We start from the raw sequence: 22,173 nt of genomic DNA, 5'->3' as shown, positions 1-22,173 counted from the left end.
GCACATCGAATGAGTGGAATCACTTTCCTTCTTCGACGGCCACCATCACCGATCATCAATTATTCAAGAATGTCATAGCTAACATTGTCTAACTAGGATTCATTTTATACTGTGTTATCGTTTTTTTGTTCCTTTTTTTTCTGAACGCCTTAGCTAATAATGTATGTTTAGAAGTCATGTTTGTACCTTGTCTATTTCATTAACTCTTGTTTGTTGACTACATTTTTTTTTGTTCTGTAACCACTCCCCTCTGTAATGCCGTAATGGCTCTGAGGGTATAATAAATTTTAAAAAAATAAAAGAGAAAAAAAACTAGCCGCCTGGTTGCTTGTGACAAAGACTGTACCTTTGCTTTTTCAAAGTTTAGCATTCCTCTAACTTGACCTCAGCTTCAGGAAAGCCTTTCTTATAGTTCAAACTTCATCACCGTCGAAGACCTCGGTCAATCTGGAGCACTGTCCCATTCAGTCGCCAATACTCTGCTCGCCTTCTGCCTCCGCACCCATCCTAATGTGACTTCGGACCAACGACGCTACCAGTGCGCCCTGGTGCCCGGCATCTTCAGTCAAAGTGTTTCTCTGCGTGAGTGCAAGAGGACTTACATGCTGGCAGAAGTCACGTAGCTCGGGGTGGCCACGCACTCCTGGTTCGTGGTCGCCCCCGTGACCCTTGGCGCCTGGTCGGCTGGTGTCGAACCAGTCAGACCAGTAGGCGCATGGCAGCTGGGTGGTGACGACCGCCACGGTGGTTGGCCGGGGCGTCGTGGTGACGGCCACTTCCGTAGTGACGCGCGGGGGCAGCACGGTCGCTTCGCCGCAGTCGCAGTAGAACCGCACTTCGAAGTCGACGCAACTTCGGCCTTTCGGCTGGTTCCGACTTCGGCACACGAGTCCGGACGACAGGTCGCACCGCACGCCCACTAGGCCGAGTTGATCCCAGGGCACCTGCGTTTTTTGGTGGCGGTGTTTTGCAAGAAACGCAACGCAAAACGACTAAGCACATCCCCTGTCCGTCGGGAGCACCACTAAAAAAAAAAGCAGCTTTTCTTCATCACATTTCGCTTATTAAGGTAAATAATCTATAATCCGCTCAGGTCACAGCAGCACACATGTGATGACAACACATGACTGGACATTGTGGTAGGCTATGATATCGGAACACACTACCGGTGCTAGCACTCTTCGGAATAGTAGCATTTAACGCCTTCTCTAGCGATGGACTCAATACCTGATTTCTGATTTCCAATGCGCACACAAATGCAGCAGTTGAAGAGCGCACAAATACGAAAAATGCTGGACTATAGCGATAACTTGATTTTTAAGGAGCAAAAAAAGACACAACCCGAGGTAGATGACAGGACCAACCGTCTCTTTGTCACATGTCTCTCTCGTGTTTTCTCATTTTTTGCGCCTTCAATATCAAGAATGAACGATAACCAAATTGCCCAACAGCAAGTTCTCTTTAGCGATAGCGATAACGTCAAAACGATGATGGTAGGAAGACATCAACAAGTCATTGTTCAGCTTACTTTCGAAGCTGACGCATGCCTCGTCATTTCTTTTTGTTGCTATGATCGACCATGTGATCAGTGGCTGTTTTTATTATACCACTCCGAAATATGCGTTTCTAGTACTGCGTTTCAGTGCATTTATAGTAACGCTGCGCAGCTTGCGAAGCGTGCTTCTTTGCACTACCCTCGTGGCAATGACAGAGCCAACTTTTTTGCTGAGTAGAACAGGAAGAGGAGACGAATAAATTCTTTTTGAAGCCTCGGTTTACGCTGTCCCATAATCCGCGTCTTTTATCGCTGCCAGTTGGAAGCATTACTTTATTTGCGGGCACGCGCGTGCCTGTTATAGAGTAGGGTCCCTGCGGCTAGTTAGTGCTTCCATTCGGGTCAACGAATTACGACGCGCCAAAGCTGCCCGCGTACCAGGCCAATAAAATGGCCCTTTTTTATTCCCAACGCCCAGCTTTGAGAATACGTTTGCGCGGATTTATGACAGAGATTACTGTAATGTGAGCGCACATTTTCCACGTTTAAATCGGCTTATCACGATGAGAGAAATTTTAACGGCGGAAGCCATTCCCACAGTGTGGCATTAATATCTAAAGCCACGATTCTACACTTTAGTCGAACGAGGCCATCCCCAATTTTCTTTGAATGCGTAGCTTGGAATAGTGAGCCCGTTTGCTCATCACGTACGCATAACGGAAGTTTAGCGCACTATGAACAGCAGCAGAGACTTCATGCCGATTTCAAAGCTGCACGAGTGCACATCGTTTTATTATCATCGTCATCGACTATGCGCCACGAGCCTACTTTCAAACTCCAAACCAAACTGACCGCGTATTTTTATTCCTAACGCATCCTGCACTCTGCTGAGCGCGCATTTTTCTTCGCTTTGAGCTGCCTCGGTTATGATATTCTCTGCATAACGCCGCTATGCAGTTCTTCACATCGAGCGGGGGAAAGCTTTCTCTACTACTCCTTTCGTTTTATCGCCGGAAATCTACACAACCAGTAGAGCTAGATTTATTCGAAAATTTTGATTTTATAGCCTTACTTTCTGTTTTCTTCCCTGCTTCTTCACTGCGTTGTTACAGCTTTCGTGAAAAAAGAAGAAATCATCAATTTGAATAATTTGAATGGAAATCATTAGTGCAGCACAGAGAGATTTTCTTCCGGACTGCGGCGGTGGAGAGGAAGACAGGGTTGGTTGGCGAAAAGGGGGAAGGGGGGTTGAATTGGCAGTGGGCAGTGGCTCTTGGAGGAATCTGAAATGCAAGTTTAAAGGCTTCTACATTACGATACATTGTCTTTCAGAGGGTACTTAAGCGCGGTCAGCCCTCCACTCAATCCAGACTGCGCTCTGCCATGGTTGTACCCTCATTAGCTATGCCTTGCTGCAGCAATGATGCGAACGGGTGCGCTTACTATTTTTCCATGAATGAAACTGGTTTCTGGGGAAAGGATAATGGCGCAGTATCTGTCTCGCATATCTCGGCGGACACCTGAACCGCGCCTTAAGGAAAGGGAGTAAGGAGAGAGTGAAAGAAGAAAGAGAGAAAGAGGTGTTGTAGTGGAGGGCTCCGGAATAATTTCGACCACCTGATGATCTTTAACGTGCACTGACATCGCACAGCACACGGGCGCCTCTTGCATTTCGGCTCCATCGAAACGCGGGCTGTGTGTTTTGAACGAATTGCGGTGCCGCGTTTTGAGTACCTCTGTTGGTAATCTGATTGTACAATATCTCTCCCCTCTACCGGCTATCCTTAGTTACATAAAGTCTTCGCTCACGGCAGTTTCTTTTAGTACGCCGTCAACAATGCGATGGGGCGTAAGCTTTGCGAGATCACTAGCGCTGTCTCGCTCTCAAACTCTAAACACGAATGCGCCTATATCGAAGTAAAAAGGGAGTCCTTTAGGGCACTATACTCCGTTTCATACATAGCAGTCAACGCAGCGAAGGCTGCGGCGCCTGTTCGCGCTCCTCGTCCGCATCGTAATGTAGTGCGTCGAAAGTGAAAAGAGTAATAAACTTAAAATTAAAGTAAATGTTGGTCGATATGGTAGTATAGTAACAAAAGTGTTTTATTTTGCAATAATATTGATTTTTTATGTTCTTCAAAACAGAGTGCCTTAGTTTTCTGGTTTTTTTCCGGCTCCTCCTGTATCAGGTTTTCGCAGCTAGGCCAGCCGGTGATGTCGTCTGCTTTCGTTTTTCGGTTTCTGAGTCTGCGAAAATGGCACCGCTATCTCCTACTCGCTTGTTTTCCTCTCCCACTGCGGCTTCAAAAACAGCTCCTGATCGCCTGTTCTCCAATCTGAAGTCTCCGAAAATTTCGAAAGACTGCAAGCAGGTGATTGTCAACGTTTACTCTAGCGTAAGGAAGCGCTTCCCGGAGAAGACTGTGCGTGAAGTTCTCGAAACTGCGGGTGAGATGACCGGGGTGAGCCCTCGGACAGTTGCGAGGTTCAAGAAAGAAGGCATCTCTACTAGAATAAGATCACCTCAAAAGCGACCTAGCAAGGTGACAATATCTAACTCTCGTAGTGTTAAATATGACAGCTTTGCACTCAACGTTATCCGACTCAAGTTACATCGTATGTATGCCGAACGCGAAATGCCTACTTTGGACAGTATCCTGGATGAAGTGAATGCAGATACCGATTTTCCGGACATGAGTAATGATTCAGTGTGTGCCGCATGCTAAAAAGTCGGTCATTGCCCGAGAAAAGCACTTCGCAATCACGTCCGTCGCCAATACACTACACTGCCTTTTCCCTTCGAAACAAGTAAACAGCGCTGTGTTTTTCAAAGTAGGTATTGGAGTTTGACAGTTCCGAGTTTCTACGTAATGAATCTTTCCAGAAAAATAAAAAACAAATAAAAACAACCCAGCCGGGAGTCGAACCTTTTCCCCTTATAAAATGAACAGACAGGTGCGCGCTTCGTACCACTCAGCCACGACGCGAGGCGGACGGATACATTTTGCTTGTTTTTTTTGCAGCGGACTACTTTCGTACCTTTGGCAGCGTTGACTGCTATGTAAGAAACGGAGTATACACTTCATAGAATGGAGTGCGCTGGAGGCCAGCGTACTCCTGTTTACTTTTTTCTCTTTAGAGTGCACCAGCGCCGAGCATCAATTGCTTGGACACCGCCGAAAAGCGGCACAGCGCCACTCGCTGTCCCTTGTTTGTGTGGTCCGAGCGTCGGGCTTTACCTGTGGCGTTTCACATGAACGCTCAAGACAGGTAATATTCTCGCGACATCGGACTTTCTACTGCTGGCAGCAAATTAACTACTATCGGGGACAGAAGTGGTATACTCCACGCGGCGGGAGCCGGAGCGACGGAAAACTGCATTTCAACCCCATATGCAGGCGGCATCTGTGACCTGCCCTCTTTTCATTTTGTGTCTTCTTTTTTTCAACGCGCGTTCGAGATATGGCTGGAGAGCCGGCGCGCGCACCGTCATGATACGATCAAATGCCCGCGCGCGCATGGCTAACTTGTCGTGGAAGCAGCGCATTTTTGAAACATTGAAACGAGCCAAGCGACATGCCTGCTGATAATAAAGGTCACATATTGGCTATCTGGGTCTGAGATGCCGCCTGTAGATGGCATCGCAACGCAGTTTTCCGTTGTTCCGGCTCCCGCCGCGTGGAGTATACCACTTTTGTCCCCGATATTACGTTAACAGCAAACACACACACAAATAAACGCGCTCGAAACAAGCGAAAAAGCACACAAAGCACCTGAGCCTAACCTTGCCCCCGAACAGGTGCTAATACAGCTCATCATAACCCACCTGTGTTCCGACCTCCCTGCACTCGATTGAAGTTGGCGTCGGGCACTCCAGCAGGCCAGCGTCACGGACAGACTGCAAGCTCTCCTGGTCTCCCAGCTCGTAGAGTGGGTGGCTGTTGATCCACGAACTCCAACCCTGCCGGCACTCTGGCGTCACGATTTCCTTCGCCGTTGTAGTCGGGACGGCCTCCTCTGCGGAAGTGATCAGGAAAGTGGCGCGATCTGTTGGCTCTTTTGTGCGCGCAGAGGATCGCAATGCAGTCAACATTCATTGCTGCCCGATCTACGCCATGTTAGAGACGACAGAGAGCAGCATTACTGGGAGTTCGACGCGACATGGCAGTCGAGGATTGGTTCCGACACGACTAGAAAGGGGCGAGTCATAAGAGTTAGTAAACGAGTGAAGTAGCTGACGTGGTACGCAATGCGACGTTTATTGCTGTTGAAACAAAACCGAGACGTCCTATCAGTGATTCATAATAAGATGCTTTCATTCACTTGTCAAACTAAGCTGTGGGCACTTCAGTGGAACCCTCATTAATGAAGACAAGTACTAAAGAACATCCGTTTCTGTTCAATTAAAGTTTGGATAACAGGTTCGCTTTCAAATAGAGGCCGGACTAAGCGGTATTCAAGCGGGTTATCTCTTCCTTTGTCCCACTCGCTATTATTCTCAAATGCGCCGACCAAAGGGAAGCACGGCAGATGACAAATACTTCTTCTTTCTTCTCCTAGAGTCAGACCTAAAGCAACGCAACATGCCACTCCACGTTAAAATGGTGATTCGTACAGGTCTCAGTTAAAAACAGCACTTAGCCGATGACTCCCGATGCATGCATCAGTTGCCGGAACCGCAGACACTCACCGCAGGGGCAGTAGAGACGGACCTCGTAGTCGAGGCATCCCTGCAGTCCGTTGTCGCTGTTCCAGCAGCGCAAGCCTTGCTCCAAAGAGCACTCCACTTTCTGGCCCGTCTGTGACCAGTGGGTCTTATCTGCAAACAAATAACTCTGGCGTCGATCAACTCTGTTCTAGCAAGAAACTTTTAAGCATCTGTCCGCATTCGTGCGCAGAATTCTAGCGTTGTATTTTGTTTCTCATTTTAAAACAATTATCGCAGAGCTACTAGCTTGCTTCGCGTGTTAAAACGTTCGCATGTATATATTTTTGCTATAGCTTCCTGAAAGTGAAAGCCTCATCGTAGCTAGTACTTTTGCAGGCTCTGAAGGACGTTCAACATAGTCAAGTACAGCGCTCAAAAACTGAGACAAAAGCTGAGCCAGATGTAATAAGCTTGAAGCCGGTGACGGCAGGCATTATAGCAGCTGCATTATACACGTATCAGCCAGCAGCGCAATGTACAGTCTTTTTCAAAAGTAACCAGGCTGTATGGTTTGCTTCTCATTCGTATAGTAGAACCTTTACGGCTTTCCTTAAGGTCGAAAAGTTCTTTGAAGGTTCGGACAGGGGTTCTCCTTACCATACAGAGACTTAGAGCTTGCGGGCTGGCATAATAGTTTAAATATACGACGGAGAAGCAAAACCATGCAGCCTGGTTACTTTTGACAAAGACTGTTACATGTGTGACAAGGCGCCTGCTCGATCCTCGGTTTTCGATACACTGAGGTTCGGTTTATTGGGGTTTAACGTCACAAAGTGACTCAGGCTATGAGGGACGCCGTAGCGAAGGGCTCCGGAAATTTTGACCACCTGCGGTTTTTTCACGTGCACTGACATCGCACAGTACACGGGCCTCTAGAATTTCGCCTGCATCGAAATTCGACCACCGCGCCCGGGATCGAACCCGCGTCTTTCGGGTCAGCAGCCGATCGACACTACCACTGAGCCACCGCGACGGCTGAATAGTAATGTTTTGCGCTGGTCTTTTTCTAATATGTATCTATTCCAATTAGCCCCGTTTTTCATCATAACAGGAATTTTAATGAACGCTGTGCTAATGCATGAACGTTAATATTCACGCATTAGCGCAGTGTCTATTAAAAATCCTGTTATAAAGAAAAACGGGGCTAGTTGCAAATGAGATTCATATTGGAAAAGACCAACGCAAAAAAAAAAAAAAAACATGGACCAAAAGACCAGAGGACAAACACGGCGCTGGTTTGCCCTGTAGTTTTTTGGTCCGTGTTCTTTTTGCGCTGGCTTTCGTTTTTTCGTTATAATTCATGTTAATGCACTGTCAGTGACTTAGGCTTTCGAAAGTGAAGAATGCAGTGCAGCAGACTCGTACGACTAAATTAGCTGCCTGCAAGAAGACGCGAATCAGCGCCTCCTACCGGACATTTTATGTTCGCCGCTCCGGGCGAGGTGGGCGCAGGTGAACATCCGCAAGGCTCGTTACACGCATCGTAAACACCCCCTAAATTAGGAGATCGCCTGCAGTTGGCTTAAATGGCAGAGCGTCGCACGCGACCCATGGAGGTAGTGGGTTCGAATCCCTCTGACGGCATGTGTTTTCTTTTCTTCTACTTTGTAACCAATTATATTTCGGCCATAAAATGGTTACGCTACTCATTTTCTATTTGTCAATACCATAAAGTTAAAAACAAAAACAAGAAATATCCCCCTCTGGTTTTCTTGGTGTCGGTGACTGTTCGTTTTCTTAATATGCCACCTAAAGTGACCATTCGACATGCGAGCAGTCCGAAAAAGTACTTTTCGAGTCCTTTTAAATACTTTGAGGTATCTGCAGATCCTCCGCATTTCATGTTATCCTGCTTCGTATCTGTGTCAAAATTTTCGTTTCCGACGGTCTTCATTTTGAAGCGGGTCTGGAGTAAACTAGTTCGATAATGCTTGCTGAACGCTTGGTTAATGGTTGCTAACCGATGTTTAAGCACCAGAGGAACACAGCGGTTTACAGGCCACTCCTCATAGTGAAGGACTACGGCTCAAACGTTCTCTGGAATGCACTTAGCTCAATTAAGGCCGCAACAATCTACAAACCACAGAGATATGACAGGCAGCTGTTTGTGCATTCTGGCGACTGAGAGGTACCCTTAGTAAAAGCACGAGCGCATCTTCTATACCAATAATCGCACAAACTTCGCTAAAATTTCTTAATTGGAAAACTGCGCAGTCCGTCATCAGTCTTTAAAATTTCTGTATTGCATTATTAACTCTTCCTGCCGGACCTCTGCAAATGACTACCTAATCCCTGCTATACCATCTAAAACTAGAAGTCACCACAGCCTAAACATCACGCCTTATTTTGCCCGCACGGACACTTTCATATACAGTTTCTTTCCACGTGCAATCGAATGTTGGAATTCTTTACCTGGTGCTACTCGCTCTCTTCCTTTAGAGCTGTCTTTAGCGGATATTGAATAGTTTTGCCATTTTTCTTGCATTTCACTTATATTGTTTCGGATGTTTGCCGTTGTTGTATTCCATGTTTCTCTACAGTGTTTTGTTCACATCCACCCCTGCAATAGCCCAATAGGGCTGCAGTATGTACAAATAAAAAAGCAAATAAACGAATAAATAATGACTTAACAGTGAGGAAAGTCTCTTTTAGGGCTTAATGCACAACAGTTTTCCCGTTTCTCACTCGAACCTGCAAAGTTGCATGCCCTTTTACCCTTTTATTGTTCCTCTAAAAAAAGGGTAAAAAAAACATAAAAGAAAGAGAGAGAATGCCTGGACCAGCAATGCTTTGCCAGGCTTGACGCCAATTCAAAATAAATGAAAAATAACTAAATGTTCCAAAGAAGAAAAAAAATTTAAGCGAAAAACAGAGCATTAAAAAAAAACTCAAAAGAAAAGAAAACAAAAGTCTCGTCACAATAAAAGTTAGATGCAGGCAGAGAGCCAAAGCACAGCGTGCAGTCCGCGGAATAAATAACAGTAATAATAGTAATAGTTGCACGCCCAGCATCTCGACGCTTTAGCCCCCACTGAGCCGGCTGGGTGAAATGAACGCCGGTTACGCAAAGCGAGGTTGGCTTCCTCACCAGCGGCAACCCTGCATTCGATGGCTGCCGGCTGAACGCAAGCCTTGCCCTCAGCCTGGAAGGTGCGGACGTCTTCGAAGTCGCCGGGTCCCTCGGGGCTGTCGCCGTTCAGCCACGGGGTCCAGCAGCCGCCTTCGGGAGACGCTGTTGCCGTAAGCAAAAAATTTAAAGTGGATGTCAATGGAGGTGTGATGGCGCCTACAAAACCCGACACTCACGGGCACTGCCCCGCATGAAGTCGGGCAATGCCAGCCTGTAATGCTTTCCAGTCAGCGATAGTCGGCATCCATCCCATTTGCGTATGGATGTACGCTGGCAGTTAAGGTTAAGCTTGCTGTCGAGATTCTTTTTGTTGCTGTTGTCGTACAAGAATGGTGACACGCTATAAACGAGAAAACGGAAGAACTGCGAAACCACGTGGTAGACAATGCACAATAGGCTGAGTTAGGTTTGGAGAAAAGTGAAAACATAACAGCTGTCTAGGTATAGCACACCTTAACATCGCCACGGGGGCAAACGGGAAGGGAGAGAAGAAAACTGCTGAGAGAGAGAACTTCTACTGGAAACACAAGCGCCCCCAAGCTCAGAAAGTTTTGTTGAACACTTTTGTTGAACTACTCGTCGACTTCAACCACCTACTGCAGTGATAGTTGGGAGAAATGTTCTGTCATTTTGCAACTCTTGTTCACCACATTATATAAGCTTTTATGCATGTGTTCTTGCATGGGTGTAACCTCAATGCCGCGATTAACTTACACGTGACCATGCCGTTAGCCCAAGCGGCAACTCTTTCTTTATGGGCGTTTTGTTAAGCGACCTAAACTTGATACGAAGCAGAAAAAAAGAGAGACTTACGTGACCACACTGTGGTTGGAGCTGGCGTTGCTGAAATAAGGAGAAAAGTTAACATTAAAAAGAGAAAAGGGGATTCATACTTTTGGTTCCCCGCAGTGATGCGCGAACAAGACATGCATGCGTGATTATTAATGCATTGCAAACTTCGCGAAGGATCCTTAAAAGAATGGCGCTAAAGTTGGAGTGATAAATACTGAACAAACCGATTTCTTTGCCAGCTAAAGCTCGGTGCTCCTGGTATTCTCAGATATTCTCTGTAATTATTCCGCCCAGTAATTCTGGTATTGTGATGTTTTATGTCTGTATCTACTGAGTGTTTATGTATAACTCATAAGTATATCGATTTTGTTTTGCGTACTAGTGTTCTATATTCAGAAAAAATAACTTCTTGGATTCAGTGTCCCCTCCTCTCCACCGTCGCTAGTATACATATTTTTGTAGGTTGAATAGTTCAGGGACCGTTAAACAATTTTATGGGGTCCCAGGAGCTCTGTAGTCTCATATACGAACAACCACTGGCGGCAATCAAGTTCAAAATACAGCATTCCGCAGTTATTTGACTTTTAACGAACTATAAACTTACACCTTTCCAAACAGGGCCCCCTGGAGTCTTATGTACCCAGGGCTATTATCAGACAAATGCGCAAACTGCGAACTTAGGGCCACCTTGGACCACATACTATGGGAATGTCCTCATGCCCCCCGGGAGGGACGAGGTATAAACACGAAATATCAATGGGAGACCTTACTACTGAGCTCCGACCCGGCGACTCAGCTACAACTCGTCCGACTGGCCAAAGCCGCCGCCGAGAGTCAAGACCTTTCGGCCATCGTCTAGGCAGGTAGCCTTCAGGCTACCCTCTGTCTGTTGGACATAAAAGTTTCCCTATTTTACCCTATCACCTCAAAGTAAATGTATGATTGTGCAACTCTTTTACTTTACAACCAACTATGCACCAAATATCTCTCCCTGCCATAGCAGCAGCCACAAGAACCTCTACGCGCGGCACAGGAGCAGCTTACTGGTCGTCTCCGGTTGCGCAGTGGTGCCGCAGCCGGGGATTCCAAGGCAGTCCACTCTGTTGTTCGCACACTGGCACTTCTCGCAGTCAACCTCCACCACTTCACCGGGCTACAATAGGGGAGGGAAGGATTATCCTGTGCTCTAGAGTAGCCTCAGAAGAAGCGAAAAAGTTGCGTCAGTTTCCTTGATGGATCAGAGATAAGTTCCACCTTCAAGCAACCATAAGTCCGCCTCGTGCGGTAGAAGCCCAATTTGTGGCCATTTTACTCAAGGTTGGGTCAAAGACCCATTTCCCAAGCATTTCACCCTAAAGAAGCCGAGCACGAGACCAGGGGAAAGCTTGTAGCCATTGTATCACCGGTGGGTGCCCGGCGGCACTGGGGATCGAACCTCGCACCTCCCGCAAGCGAGGCGGGTGCTCAACCGACTAGGCTGCCGCTGCGGCTGATGAATTCATTGAAGAATGGAGAGCTGAGAAGCGATTGTATTCGCTTGTGCTTACTGTTGGAATTCAGTCGAGCCCACAAGCTTTAGATATTCTTTCTTTTTATTAAACGAAGCCGTCCTCAGCCTTGTTTCTTTGTAATCCGTGTTTTGTTTTTAGAACGAGAAATTTTACCAGCAGCTCTCACTCCACATAGAAAATACCCGATGGGTAGTGAAGTAAAATATATAATTCGAAATCTTTCAGATCCATATAAAATAAAATTCCAGCAAAAACTTTACAACTCGTGATACGCTAGAACAGGATGACGAATTATCAGTCACCTTGGCCTGCTAGTTTGTGGAAGTACAGGCGCGGACATAAGTAAACGGAGCACGCTATTCCGTTCGAAGTGCAATCACGCCTTCTCCATTGAAAATGAAGAAGCGCTGTTTGTCTGCAAGGAAGCCCACCAACCTCCGCTACCAGCATGCGCGTACCACTGCTGGAAATTTCGATTTGGTGACGCGTGAAAAATATTCAGACAGTTCCGTGCTCCGTTTACTTTTGTTCGCGCCTGTACAAGTTGAAAGCCGACACCGAACTCAATTTTCAGAGGGTTTTATTACAGTTATAAAAGCCGTCTGCATGGAGGAGTCTTGCCGATTGCCGATTGAAATCTCTCGCTACACTTGATCTTTTGGCCGAAACACTCGTCCGGAGTCTTTTATTACATTACTATTCATCAGAAATCGTTAAGATGAAACGTTTATTATTCACCTCAGTCTTTAACATATATGTTCTTACAGTTCAATCCAGGCTTGTTGTGAATTCTCACAGCGGAAAGAACTGTTTTGCGATTGTGCATAGAACGAGCGTTATACGCGTACATTTGCGCGAATTGTCATACCTTCAGCGACGAATCATCTACCTGTTAAGAACGAGTTCAAAATGCGAGGGAGCGTTCGAAGTGCACGATACTGCGGAGAAATCGAAGCAGTGAGGGACAATGTTTATAATCAGAGTAGCTCGCATGCAAACGACCCCAAACACTTTTAGAGCAGTTATTTGAAGCCGTATAGTATCAATAGCAGCCAACCAGCTATTTCGGTTTGATATCGTTACGTCAGAGTACAACCGAGGCATCGAGCACCGTTTTTTCTTCGAGCCTTCGAAAGGAACAAACCAGGGGAAGCTGCGTGCTCTTTCAAAGAAGTACTTGACAGAGATTTAAAAAATACAGGGATGATTTAACGTGGTCATGTGCGAATTAGGTTTGCTGGCTCTTCGGTTTCGGTTCGAGGCTCGGTTTAAGGGGAAACTGCATAGGTTTTAGAAATCAACGAGCTTAAGAGAGTCGAATGTGTGAAACTTGCAGGTAAAGCATGCGAAGTCTTTTTGGGCTAGCACTTGAAATAGTGAAGTAATCGCCGATTAAAATCCTGACGCCTTTCAAGCTTCTCCGCAGCGCACAGTGCCAAGTGAGGAGCGCATAATGACGTCATCGAAGGTATCGCTTCATTCCCAACGCACAAACGCCTGCTTTGAAGGGAAAAAACCAATGTCACCGAAGGCGAACCCTGCCGAGAGTTGTTTGGCAGCGTCTAAAGCGTCAGGGCAGGATGTGGCAGACGACAGCGGTAATTTGAAATCATACCTTCTGTGACGTCACGCTAAGTTTTTCTGCACTCCTCTGGTGCATTGAGAAAAAGCGCAAACTTCAATCGTCGATTACGTCACTATTTTAAATGCTAGTGCAAAAACACTTGGCATGCTTTATCTATAGCCTACATACATTTTAATCCTTGAATATCGCGAAATTCTCAAAAAAGTGCAGCAGCTGCCCTTTAAGGGGACATTGCGATGGCGATGTCTCCTAGATCCACTGCGCACGGGTTCATGAAGTCGACGACATCCAAAGCGGAGCGTGAGAGACTGACAGACAAACACGCGGGATGCTCGGTTGCGGCGATGACGTAATGTTCTAATGGAGTTACCAGTGAAGGTGATCTGTTCGCGCCGTCGAGGGTTCGAAACCCACTCGCGGCCATAGAATATTTTGCCATAAAGTATTATGCATAGTTGGCCATAAAGCCAGCTGGCAGGTTGCCGACAAGCCGGTGGGCAGCTGAGCCACCAGCCTGAGGCTTCGGCCTGACAAAGAACGGCGAAATCTGAGATTAGGGTTTAAGCGCTGGCGCACTGAAACATTCGAAGCCAATTACAAGGTACATAACTGCTGTAGAAAGACGCTCTTATTAAGTTTGAGCTCGACTCCTTTCCACTGTAAACTGCACTGCGAATCAACACATTTCCAGCTTTAAATACTTTTTCGCATTTTAACGCCTACCGTTGTTCTGAAAGAGCGTCGTCGTCTGCGTTGTGAGCGAGAAATGGGCCGCTGTAGCGCCGAGCGCTTTTCATAGAAATCCACAAAAATACAGAATTGTATTCAATAAAGAAAAATAACTGAAAGGCTCAACATCCACTTTTTGTGGCACATATAACTAATTTGTCAATACAGTTTTTCGTTATGAAAAAATTTTCCCGCATGTCTTTGTGCATCTCTGTGAAGTCAAGCTACTGCCTCTACTTTTCCAATTACTGGATTAGTACATTTTCCGCCACTTTTGGACTATGTCGCAAGAGCGACATAGTGCGCTTTCCCACATAACTACGTTGCCAGGAACAAGATGGCCGACTTCGCTATAAAGGAACTGCGTGAGCCACAGGACAGGCGCTAAAGGTATGGATAGAATGTAAGAAACGTATTTTGGAAGAATCAAACAAAGAAATGGCTGTGGCTTAGCTTGGTTAAGCCCGGTAACTGCGAAAGCAATATCCGTAGCTACGCCATGGTTCAGCTGGTAGTGTAGCTGGTGGTGATGCTTGTGGTTAGACTTGTGGTGATGCATCGGTTATACAATCCAATCCAATCCAGTCCGATCGGATCCGATCCGATCCAATCCAATCCAATCCAATCGAATGCAATGCAATGCAATGCAATGCAATCCAATCCAATATGCTAATATGGTAGCTACCGGCCTCGCTACGCGACGGGCTGAAAGTGCAACTAGTAGTGCTTTCGCAATAAAACTAGTCTTTCTCGCTTTGTTTCAGCTGGAAACGCATGGTCAGCCATCTTGTTTTGGGCAACACTGTTATACGGGAAAGCGCACTTGCGGAATTTTGAATGTCCCCTATTGAGCTCCCACTTGGGCAAGAGGAAGAGGAGCGTGCACTCACGGCGAGCGGCGCCTCCCGTCCGGGCAGGGCGCAGGGGCAGTGCTGTGCGGGCACGCAGCTCTCTCGGTCGAAGTGCAGGCTGCCGGGTTCGCAGCGGGAGCCGGCGCCGAAGCAGCCCGGAACGCAGACCGCATCTTCGTCCGCGCAGAAGCCCTCGGAGCGCAGGGCGCGATGGAAGTGGTGACAGGTGGCGTTGCAGCGGATGCCGCACTCGTACCAATGGGTGCCAGCAGGACACACGCCTGTCGAGCCAGGCAGTAATTGAATCGCGATCACTGAGGTACCAGCCAGTTGAAATGCGAGTTGACAGAGGCCCCTCTTTTTTTTTTATTCAAGAAAATTTAGACAACACAGTGCCTTGGTGCAGAGGGCAAAAGGCGAAAATCATTCCGCCTGACTGGGCCCTAAGCACCACTCGAACAAAACAGCAAGGGGCACATATATACACATACCTAAACAATATAATGATCACAATGAAAATGTTTCTACAACACAACTTCCTAATATAAACATTCATTAAAAAAATCACAGGAAAGGACAGTGCAAGAGCATAGATCCAAAATACGTATGGAAACTAATAGTATACCTAGAAAAACAAAAGAAAGAAGAAAAAGGACACAAAACAGAGCAGTGCAAGAGCAGATACAGATCCCACATATGTATGGAAACTAACTGTGTGCATAAAAAATAAAACAAATGTGCGATCAATAGAAAGATGTAAGCAGAAAAAAAATTATAGTGCATTTTCCTGAAAATAAATTTTCGCCCGCTTAGGAAAAGCAAAGAGAGAGGAAGATTTCTCCATAATATCAATTAACTCGGGATGGGAGACCAAAAGGTTTTGGATTTGCCAGTTTAAAGACTGCCTACCATAGTTTGTTCTGTTTCTTGGTTTCTGTATATTTTTGTCTGATCGGTCGTGTATATTTTTGTCTGATCGGTCGTGTATTTAGAAAAAAATTGTTGTCGATTGGCTATGAGTTCCAAGAATGCCACCTGAGACAGTCGCTCATAATATAATAGCATATCGCGCATCAGTGATCGGCAGTGCCCTACCGCGTTACGAAGTTAGCGGGAATTTATGATGAAAAAGGGGGCGCAAACAAAACGGCGACAAGGAAATAAGACAACTGAACGAGCGCCTTTTTCACAACTGCTTTATTTGGAAGGAAACGGCTTAAAAAATGGTTGTTAGTCAAGGGGGGTGCGAACATCTTCGTGAATACAAGAATTGCCGTCCTCTCTTTGAGCCCACTGAGGTGCTGTATCGTCACCCCCAACAAAGAACCAGAGAGGTGATTGAAGCATTTCACATAGCCTCGTATGGAAACTGCGTGAGAAAGCCTTCGCTCTTGCCATCAAAGAAGGAAATATATGCTATCTGCGCAGGTTTTACTTTTTTGTCTTCTTTGTTTGTTTTTTAACCATGATATGACAACTATGTTTTTTGTCGCTACCTTGGTATCATTTTGTATTTAAGAAGCCGTTCCCTTTAAAATAACCGGCATTCGTCCTGTTGTCTTCTTTCCTTGTCACCGTTTTGTTCGCGCCCCCTTTTTCATCATGAACAGCTTCCAACTCGCCCAACTTTCCATTCTAGCGGGAATTTGTTTTTAAAGGGACACTAACAACATCTCCACCTAGTTTTAGTTCTCTGTGAAGATTGTTTTGTCAACTCTTTGTAGTTATTTCGATGTTTCTAAGGCAACAAGATGTGCGTTTCTTGCCGGAGAGAGCCAATTTAAATATTTTCGCGCAAATCGATTCAACCTCGCGAATTTAAGAATGAAGAGGACTCTGGGGTCATGGCCTCACGGATGTGCGTGCGAAATTGGCATGAATTTTACGCCAGAAAGTGGTAATCTACCGACGCAGGTTAACATCAATTTGTCGTCAATGCCTTCGCCTGGTACAAAATTCAGCGGATTCTTAAATATCAGGCCAATTAGTGCGCCGATATTTAAAACATGGTAACGAGGAAGGATCTCGGCAGATGACTGGATTAAATTACTTTACTCACAGGTCGCGACGATGTCAGCTATAGTGACAGGACAAAGTTGGCACACATGCAAAACACCATGCCCACGCCGATAGTTTATGCAATTTCCGCCTGTAGCTTTGCCAGTACATTGACAGCGATAAAGTGTGCTAGCCTTGGCCAGGTCGATCCTGACAGCGGTGCAGCGGAACAGTGGATGGCCCGTTATACTATGCAAACATAAAAATGTGCTATCAGTACTGCCATCTTAACCTTAAAGACCCTCGTTTATTTTGAAAGTCCTCTCAAAAGCATTTAGTGTAAATAAGATGTAAACCAAGGGGGCGACTTACTTATTTCAGTGGTCACCTCTATATAAGATGGGGTGGTTGGTGCCTCTGTTGGACCTGCGAGGCAAGGGGAGGGAGTGTCAGAGAAAGAGAAACAACTTCTCTGGCTCAGTTCTTGTTCCGATTATTTAGTTGTCCTTTCTGTTGCAGATCACCACGCATCACTTCCTTGTCAGGATGCACTGCGTCTGTTCACTTCCCCGCTGTGGTTCTTGCGCCTTTGGGCTTGTCCATACTCATCATTACCTATCAACAAGCCAAAATCACTACCCTCCTTGCTTGTCAGCGTTTATTTCGGACAGACCCTTTGTATTTCACGACCAAGTCAAACTTCAGCTTAGAAACGTTTAGAAGGCCACCTATTCCCTCATAGCCTGAGTCGTTTTGGGACGTTAAACCCCCTATACCCAGAAAGCCACCTACGTTCTCTGTTACACCTTAATAATCGCCTCTAAAGGTATCGAAATTGCGCTTTTTTTCCCGTGGTCAAGAACGGGCGTCTCCAGCTTTCGAGGCAAATGATTTTTCACAACCTTGTCCACAATAGGCATCGTGCACGGCCAACACAGGAACGAGAAAACGTGTATCGCTGGCTTCTTTACGGGGACGTGTTTGTGACAGTGCGCCACCTTTTATCACCAATGTCACGTGATTAAGCGCAGCTGGTTCAGCGGCGCCCGCATGCGCGGGGGCTACCTTTAGCCTCCTCCTCACCTCTCCGCGGCGCTAACACCCAAAGCGTGCTCGAATTCTTCAAGGGCTCCGCACTTTCCTCCTCACACCACATTACGTCATCGCACCATGCCCGGCCGGGAGCTTTGGCTGTGGGCGACCGGGCGTTGCATCGAACACAACCAGCGTTCCGTTGAACGCATCAAAGTGCACCGGCGTTCGAAACCCATCATCATGCCCTGCGCATGCAATGCCGGCAGACGCTTTCCCGCTCCACTTGGTCAAGGTGTGTGACGTCACGGAGGGAGCATGCAGCCATGCAGCCCACCTGGGGTGCCTCCTCTCAGCAACGAAGCGACGGCGACGGAGCGAACCTATGCCGGAGCTCTCTGCAGCGGCGTGCGCGTGCGCAGTGCGGCAACTACCCACCTCCTCTGCGGCGCGCGCGGTTTACGCGACTACCCTCTTCACTCCTCTCCGCAGCAGCTGGCACGCTCGGCGTACGTGACTAGAAACACGCGTGGCTCTTTAGAGGTCAAATTGCGGAGCCAGAGGCCATACGCTGAAACTCGCTGGAGGTGGGCCATTTAGGAGTAGAGCTATCGCTCTGAAAGAAAGCTGAAGTTGAGCGTAAAGATGTCTTTATGGAAGCAGACCTGTTGTAGATATCCGATAAGCCACACAGAAAGAAGTTCATTGTTCTTCAAAACGCGTAAGAAAAGGTAACAAAATTCCCGTTCCGTTCTCATTTCATTCTTTTGGGTTAGTCTAGAGTCATACGTAGCCTTTATCGGTTAATCGAAGGCTGCAGTTCTTTCCACGTTGTCGTGACGGCAGCGGCCTGAGCAGCTTCCCTGGGCAGGCACTCCTTACCAAGCACAATTTCTCGCACCTTAGCAATATATGTTAGCTAAACTTCACATGATACTATCGAACGCACATCGTCCTGTATTAGTGCGTAATCGCTCAGCAAGAGGCACCGCTTAGTACAGATTGCTACACAGCAGCTAGTAAGCATTTATCGCTTCATGGCGCACGGAGCTCGTGAAAGTACTAAGCGATTTTGTTACCATGCGTTATATTTTAGCTTCTCACATGTGCAATAGGCGCGGACTTTGTAGTCGATGCAGGGGGTGCCGGGCAGGCACAGAAGTCCCTTCCTGTTGCAGGGCTCGGCCAACGTGGACATCTCCTCCTGGCTCTGCACGGGGGACGCAGGCAGACATTCGACTGCCGCCAGCTCGGGGCAGATCTCGGAGAAGCGAGGCACGTTCGCCAGCAGTTCGTTGTCGCCCCCGTCGTCAGCGGGACTGTCCTGGTTGATCCACGGCGTCCACGCATCGCAGTATGGCCCGGTAACTACGAACCACACATGCTTTTTTTTATTGGGGCTTAACGGTCCAAAGAAACTCAGGCTGTGAGGGACGCCGTAGTGAAGGGCTCCGGAAGTTTAGTTCACCTGGGGCTCTTTAACGTGCACTGATATCGCACAGTACACAGGCCTCCTTTAGAATTTCGCCTTCATCGAAATTTGGCCGCCGCGGTCGGGATCGAACCCACGTCTTTTGGGTCAGCAGCTGAACGCCGTAACCACTGAGCCACCGCGGCGGGGCCCACATATGCTTTCCCGTCACTTGTCTGCCTGAATAGTGCTGCTGTCTGATTGCGTTCATAATGAACAACCAGTACGCTGCTTGGAAAGGGGAAATAAGGCTATCAGCGTAACCAAGATGGGTGCCACCCCGTCTTGCATACTGTTGTCGGTACGAATTGCGCACAAAAGACACACACAGGAAAAGCACGAGGGAGACTGACGCGCTGTTGCGCTCTTTCAGTCTCCCTCGTGCTTTTCCTGTGTGTGTCTTTTGTGCGCAATTCGTACCGACAACAGTATGCACCAACTCGCCCAACAAGAAGTTCTTCTTAACTACCCGTCTTGCATGTGTCGTTCGTCCCTACTTTGTCGTACAGTGTTACTGGGCTTTGAATAAACACGTTTGTTCGTATTGAAGGAACACCGACTATACCCTATACTTTCGTTTATGTTTTCCGACTTGTTCGGCGAATATATAGATAGACAGTAGATGCACGTTGGATTTGTTCAAACGTTGAAAGCAGCGCGGAAGGCACAAAGGACAAGCAAAAGGTGTCTTCAGAGGGCACAGGGCTCCAAGTAAACTCATTCAGCGCTGATAAGACGGAAAACGCGAGAACAGAGCACAGTGTACTAGTTCAGAAAAGAACCAAAGCTGAACTAAAGCTGGTTAGCTTCGACATTGCAACTAGCCAAAACACACGAATTTTCCAAGGACTCAAGCCCTGAAAGCCCATTTGGCTTGCCCTTTGTGTTTTTCGCACTCGTTGCCATGAAGGCAGGGAAGCTATTCCAGGTGTTTGATGGATGCCGGGCACTAATTTTTAAAAGTAAATTTTTTTGACGTAAGGAGAATCTCTCTGCGGTACACCAGCGTCGGCGGACGTCAAAAACAGGCGAATCATGTTCACTAGTAAAGTGATTAACTAAATTCTAAGCGTTAACTTGTTATCTGTTACCGAGAGGCACCTGATTGCAGTTAATGACTTGAAGCCAGCCGTTAGTAATTACCCGCACCGGTGTGGTTGAGCAAATTTTTGCCCTTTTCTCAGGCCAGTAGAAAAACGCGTGGCAGCGAGGAGAGCAAAGCGACGTCCACCAAGTCGACACATTCCGTAAGGCACCTGCCACATGTCCCGCCCACGCAGCGGGGCTCCTCGCGTCATTGCACCCTATGTAACTCTCTATATGAGAGCCCCAACGGCAGACACGTAGCGAGCAATTTTTCGGCCCGAGGTGATTTCTTCTAGCTGAGCACTGCCAAAAGGACCGTTGGGGGGGGGGGGGGGGGGGGGGGGGGCTTAACTGGGTACACCGTGGCTCGATACCGTCCCCAGGATACGTGCCTGCCTAACGGATATATTAACAAGCACTATAGTTAGGTTTCGTCAGTGAAATGCAGACCAGCATAAGGTTCCGCTAGCGGTCATGGTGCCAATTAAACTCCAGTGCTCATTATAATGCGTTATTTGAAAGGGTACGTACTTGCGCGAAGAGGACGGGACTCAACAAAGGAACACATACATGTACAGAGCGCAAATTCCAACTGGTTTATTTTTGTAGAAGGCAGATACATTTATACCGGCGCTGGGCAAACAAAAGATTAACAAGCAAATATACGCACTGTTCATGCCAGTGTCCCGCCGCCAAGTGTGCCACCAGATAGCAATACGTGTAAAATTGATATCCTTGAATTCAATAATCAAATACAAAAAACCATGACACAGACGAAATATACGCACGCTGACATGTACAGTGCGTATATTTGCTTGTTAATCTTGTGTTTGCCCAGCGCCGGTATAAATGTATCTGCCTTCTACGAAAACAAACCAGTTGGGAGTTGCGCTCTGTACATGTCGTGTGTGTTCCTGTGTTGAGCCCCGTCCTCTTCGCGCAAGTACGTACCCTTTCAAAGATGAACCAGCTCGTCCAAACAAGAGTTTTACTTAATGAGTTCTGTATGCACAGGTACAAGTATGCATAAAATCGCCTTAGCAGCGATAACGACTTAATTGAGCGATATGCAAGCCATTACCAAAAATCATTTCTTTATAACCAGCTACCACATTTCGCTTTCGGCCTCGGGTTTCCTCCGCCAGGTTCCTGCCCTAGATCTTCGTCGTCATCCCACGCCTCCGTTTCCCTCCTTACGGAGCCAGCTCATAACTCATCGCGAACAGCCGGGGAAGGCGGCAGACGATGTAGCTACTTTCCCCAGACGCCATTGCTCAACGCATCTCCGTAGATAAATCGTACACGACTTCCGCATTTTGTGAGCTGCCTTCGAGTTTCTGGGGTAAGATTTTTTTGTTGTCGTTGTTGCTCGCAACCTTGCAGCTCTTCATCCTTTTACCATTCGTTCTGCTGTCAACAGAATCCCGCCATGACGTTCTACGAGCAGAAATATCCCCGCCTGCCCGGCCGATTTGCGACGACTTGTGCGCTCATTCATCTGACTCCCCTTTTTTTTTTTTTTCGCTTCAGTTAAGAGGGGAACATGCAGCCATATACAAGCATATACAGGAACTGCGTATATGTGACATCTTGGCTGGCTTTAATGCCAATATGTGATAGAAAACTTACTTTTTTTTTGCTGCGCATCTGACTACCAGTGCTTATTGTAACAGCTTTATTACACTCTGTGAATGCTTAGTGGCGTTCTGTATTTCTTGATGCCTTTATTCATACGAATCACCCACGTGCGTTGAGGCAGCCAGCATTCAAAGTCAATATGGGCTT

General features: G+C 47.1%; 1 protein-coding gene across 4 annotated transcripts in view; it reads right to left on the bottom strand.

Annotated features, from left to right (window-relative positions):
- The window catches only part of LOC149334847 (uncharacterized), a 221,262-nt gene that overhangs the window by 121,219 nt on the left and 77,870 nt on the right, over positions 1-22,173 (bottom strand). For 3 of the 4 annotated variants that reach the window (XM_089551475.1, XM_089551474.1, XM_089551477.1), the window contains exons 30-38: positions 18,936-19,199; positions 17,172-17,225; positions 14,841-15,082; positions 11,170-11,278; positions 10,147-10,176; positions 9,292-9,435; positions 6,186-6,314; positions 5,322-5,512; positions 603-944 (exon numbers count right to left, since the gene is read on the bottom strand). In XM_089551475.1, the coding sequence (XP_089407601.1) occupies positions 603-944; positions 5,322-5,512; positions 6,186-6,314; positions 9,292-9,435; positions 10,147-10,176; positions 11,170-11,278; positions 14,841-15,082; positions 17,172-17,225; positions 18,936-19,199 (1,505 nt within the window). The remainder of the gene's footprint in view (positions 1-602; positions 945-5,321; positions 5,513-6,185; positions 6,315-9,291; positions 9,436-10,146; positions 10,177-11,169; positions 11,279-14,840; positions 15,083-17,171; positions 17,226-18,935; positions 19,200-22,173) is intronic. The other variant, XM_089551476.1, reaches the window with a different exon arrangement.

Source organism: Amblyomma mixtum, chromosome 7 (assembly GCF_055824585.1).
Source record: "Amblyomma mixtum isolate Tamu chromosome 7, ASM5582458v1, whole genome shotgun sequence".
In the NCBI taxonomy this organism is placed as follows: domain Eukaryota; kingdom Metazoa; phylum Arthropoda; class Arachnida; order Ixodida; family Ixodidae; genus Amblyomma; species Amblyomma mixtum.
This window is presented reverse-complemented; position numbering and strand designations above follow the sequence as displayed.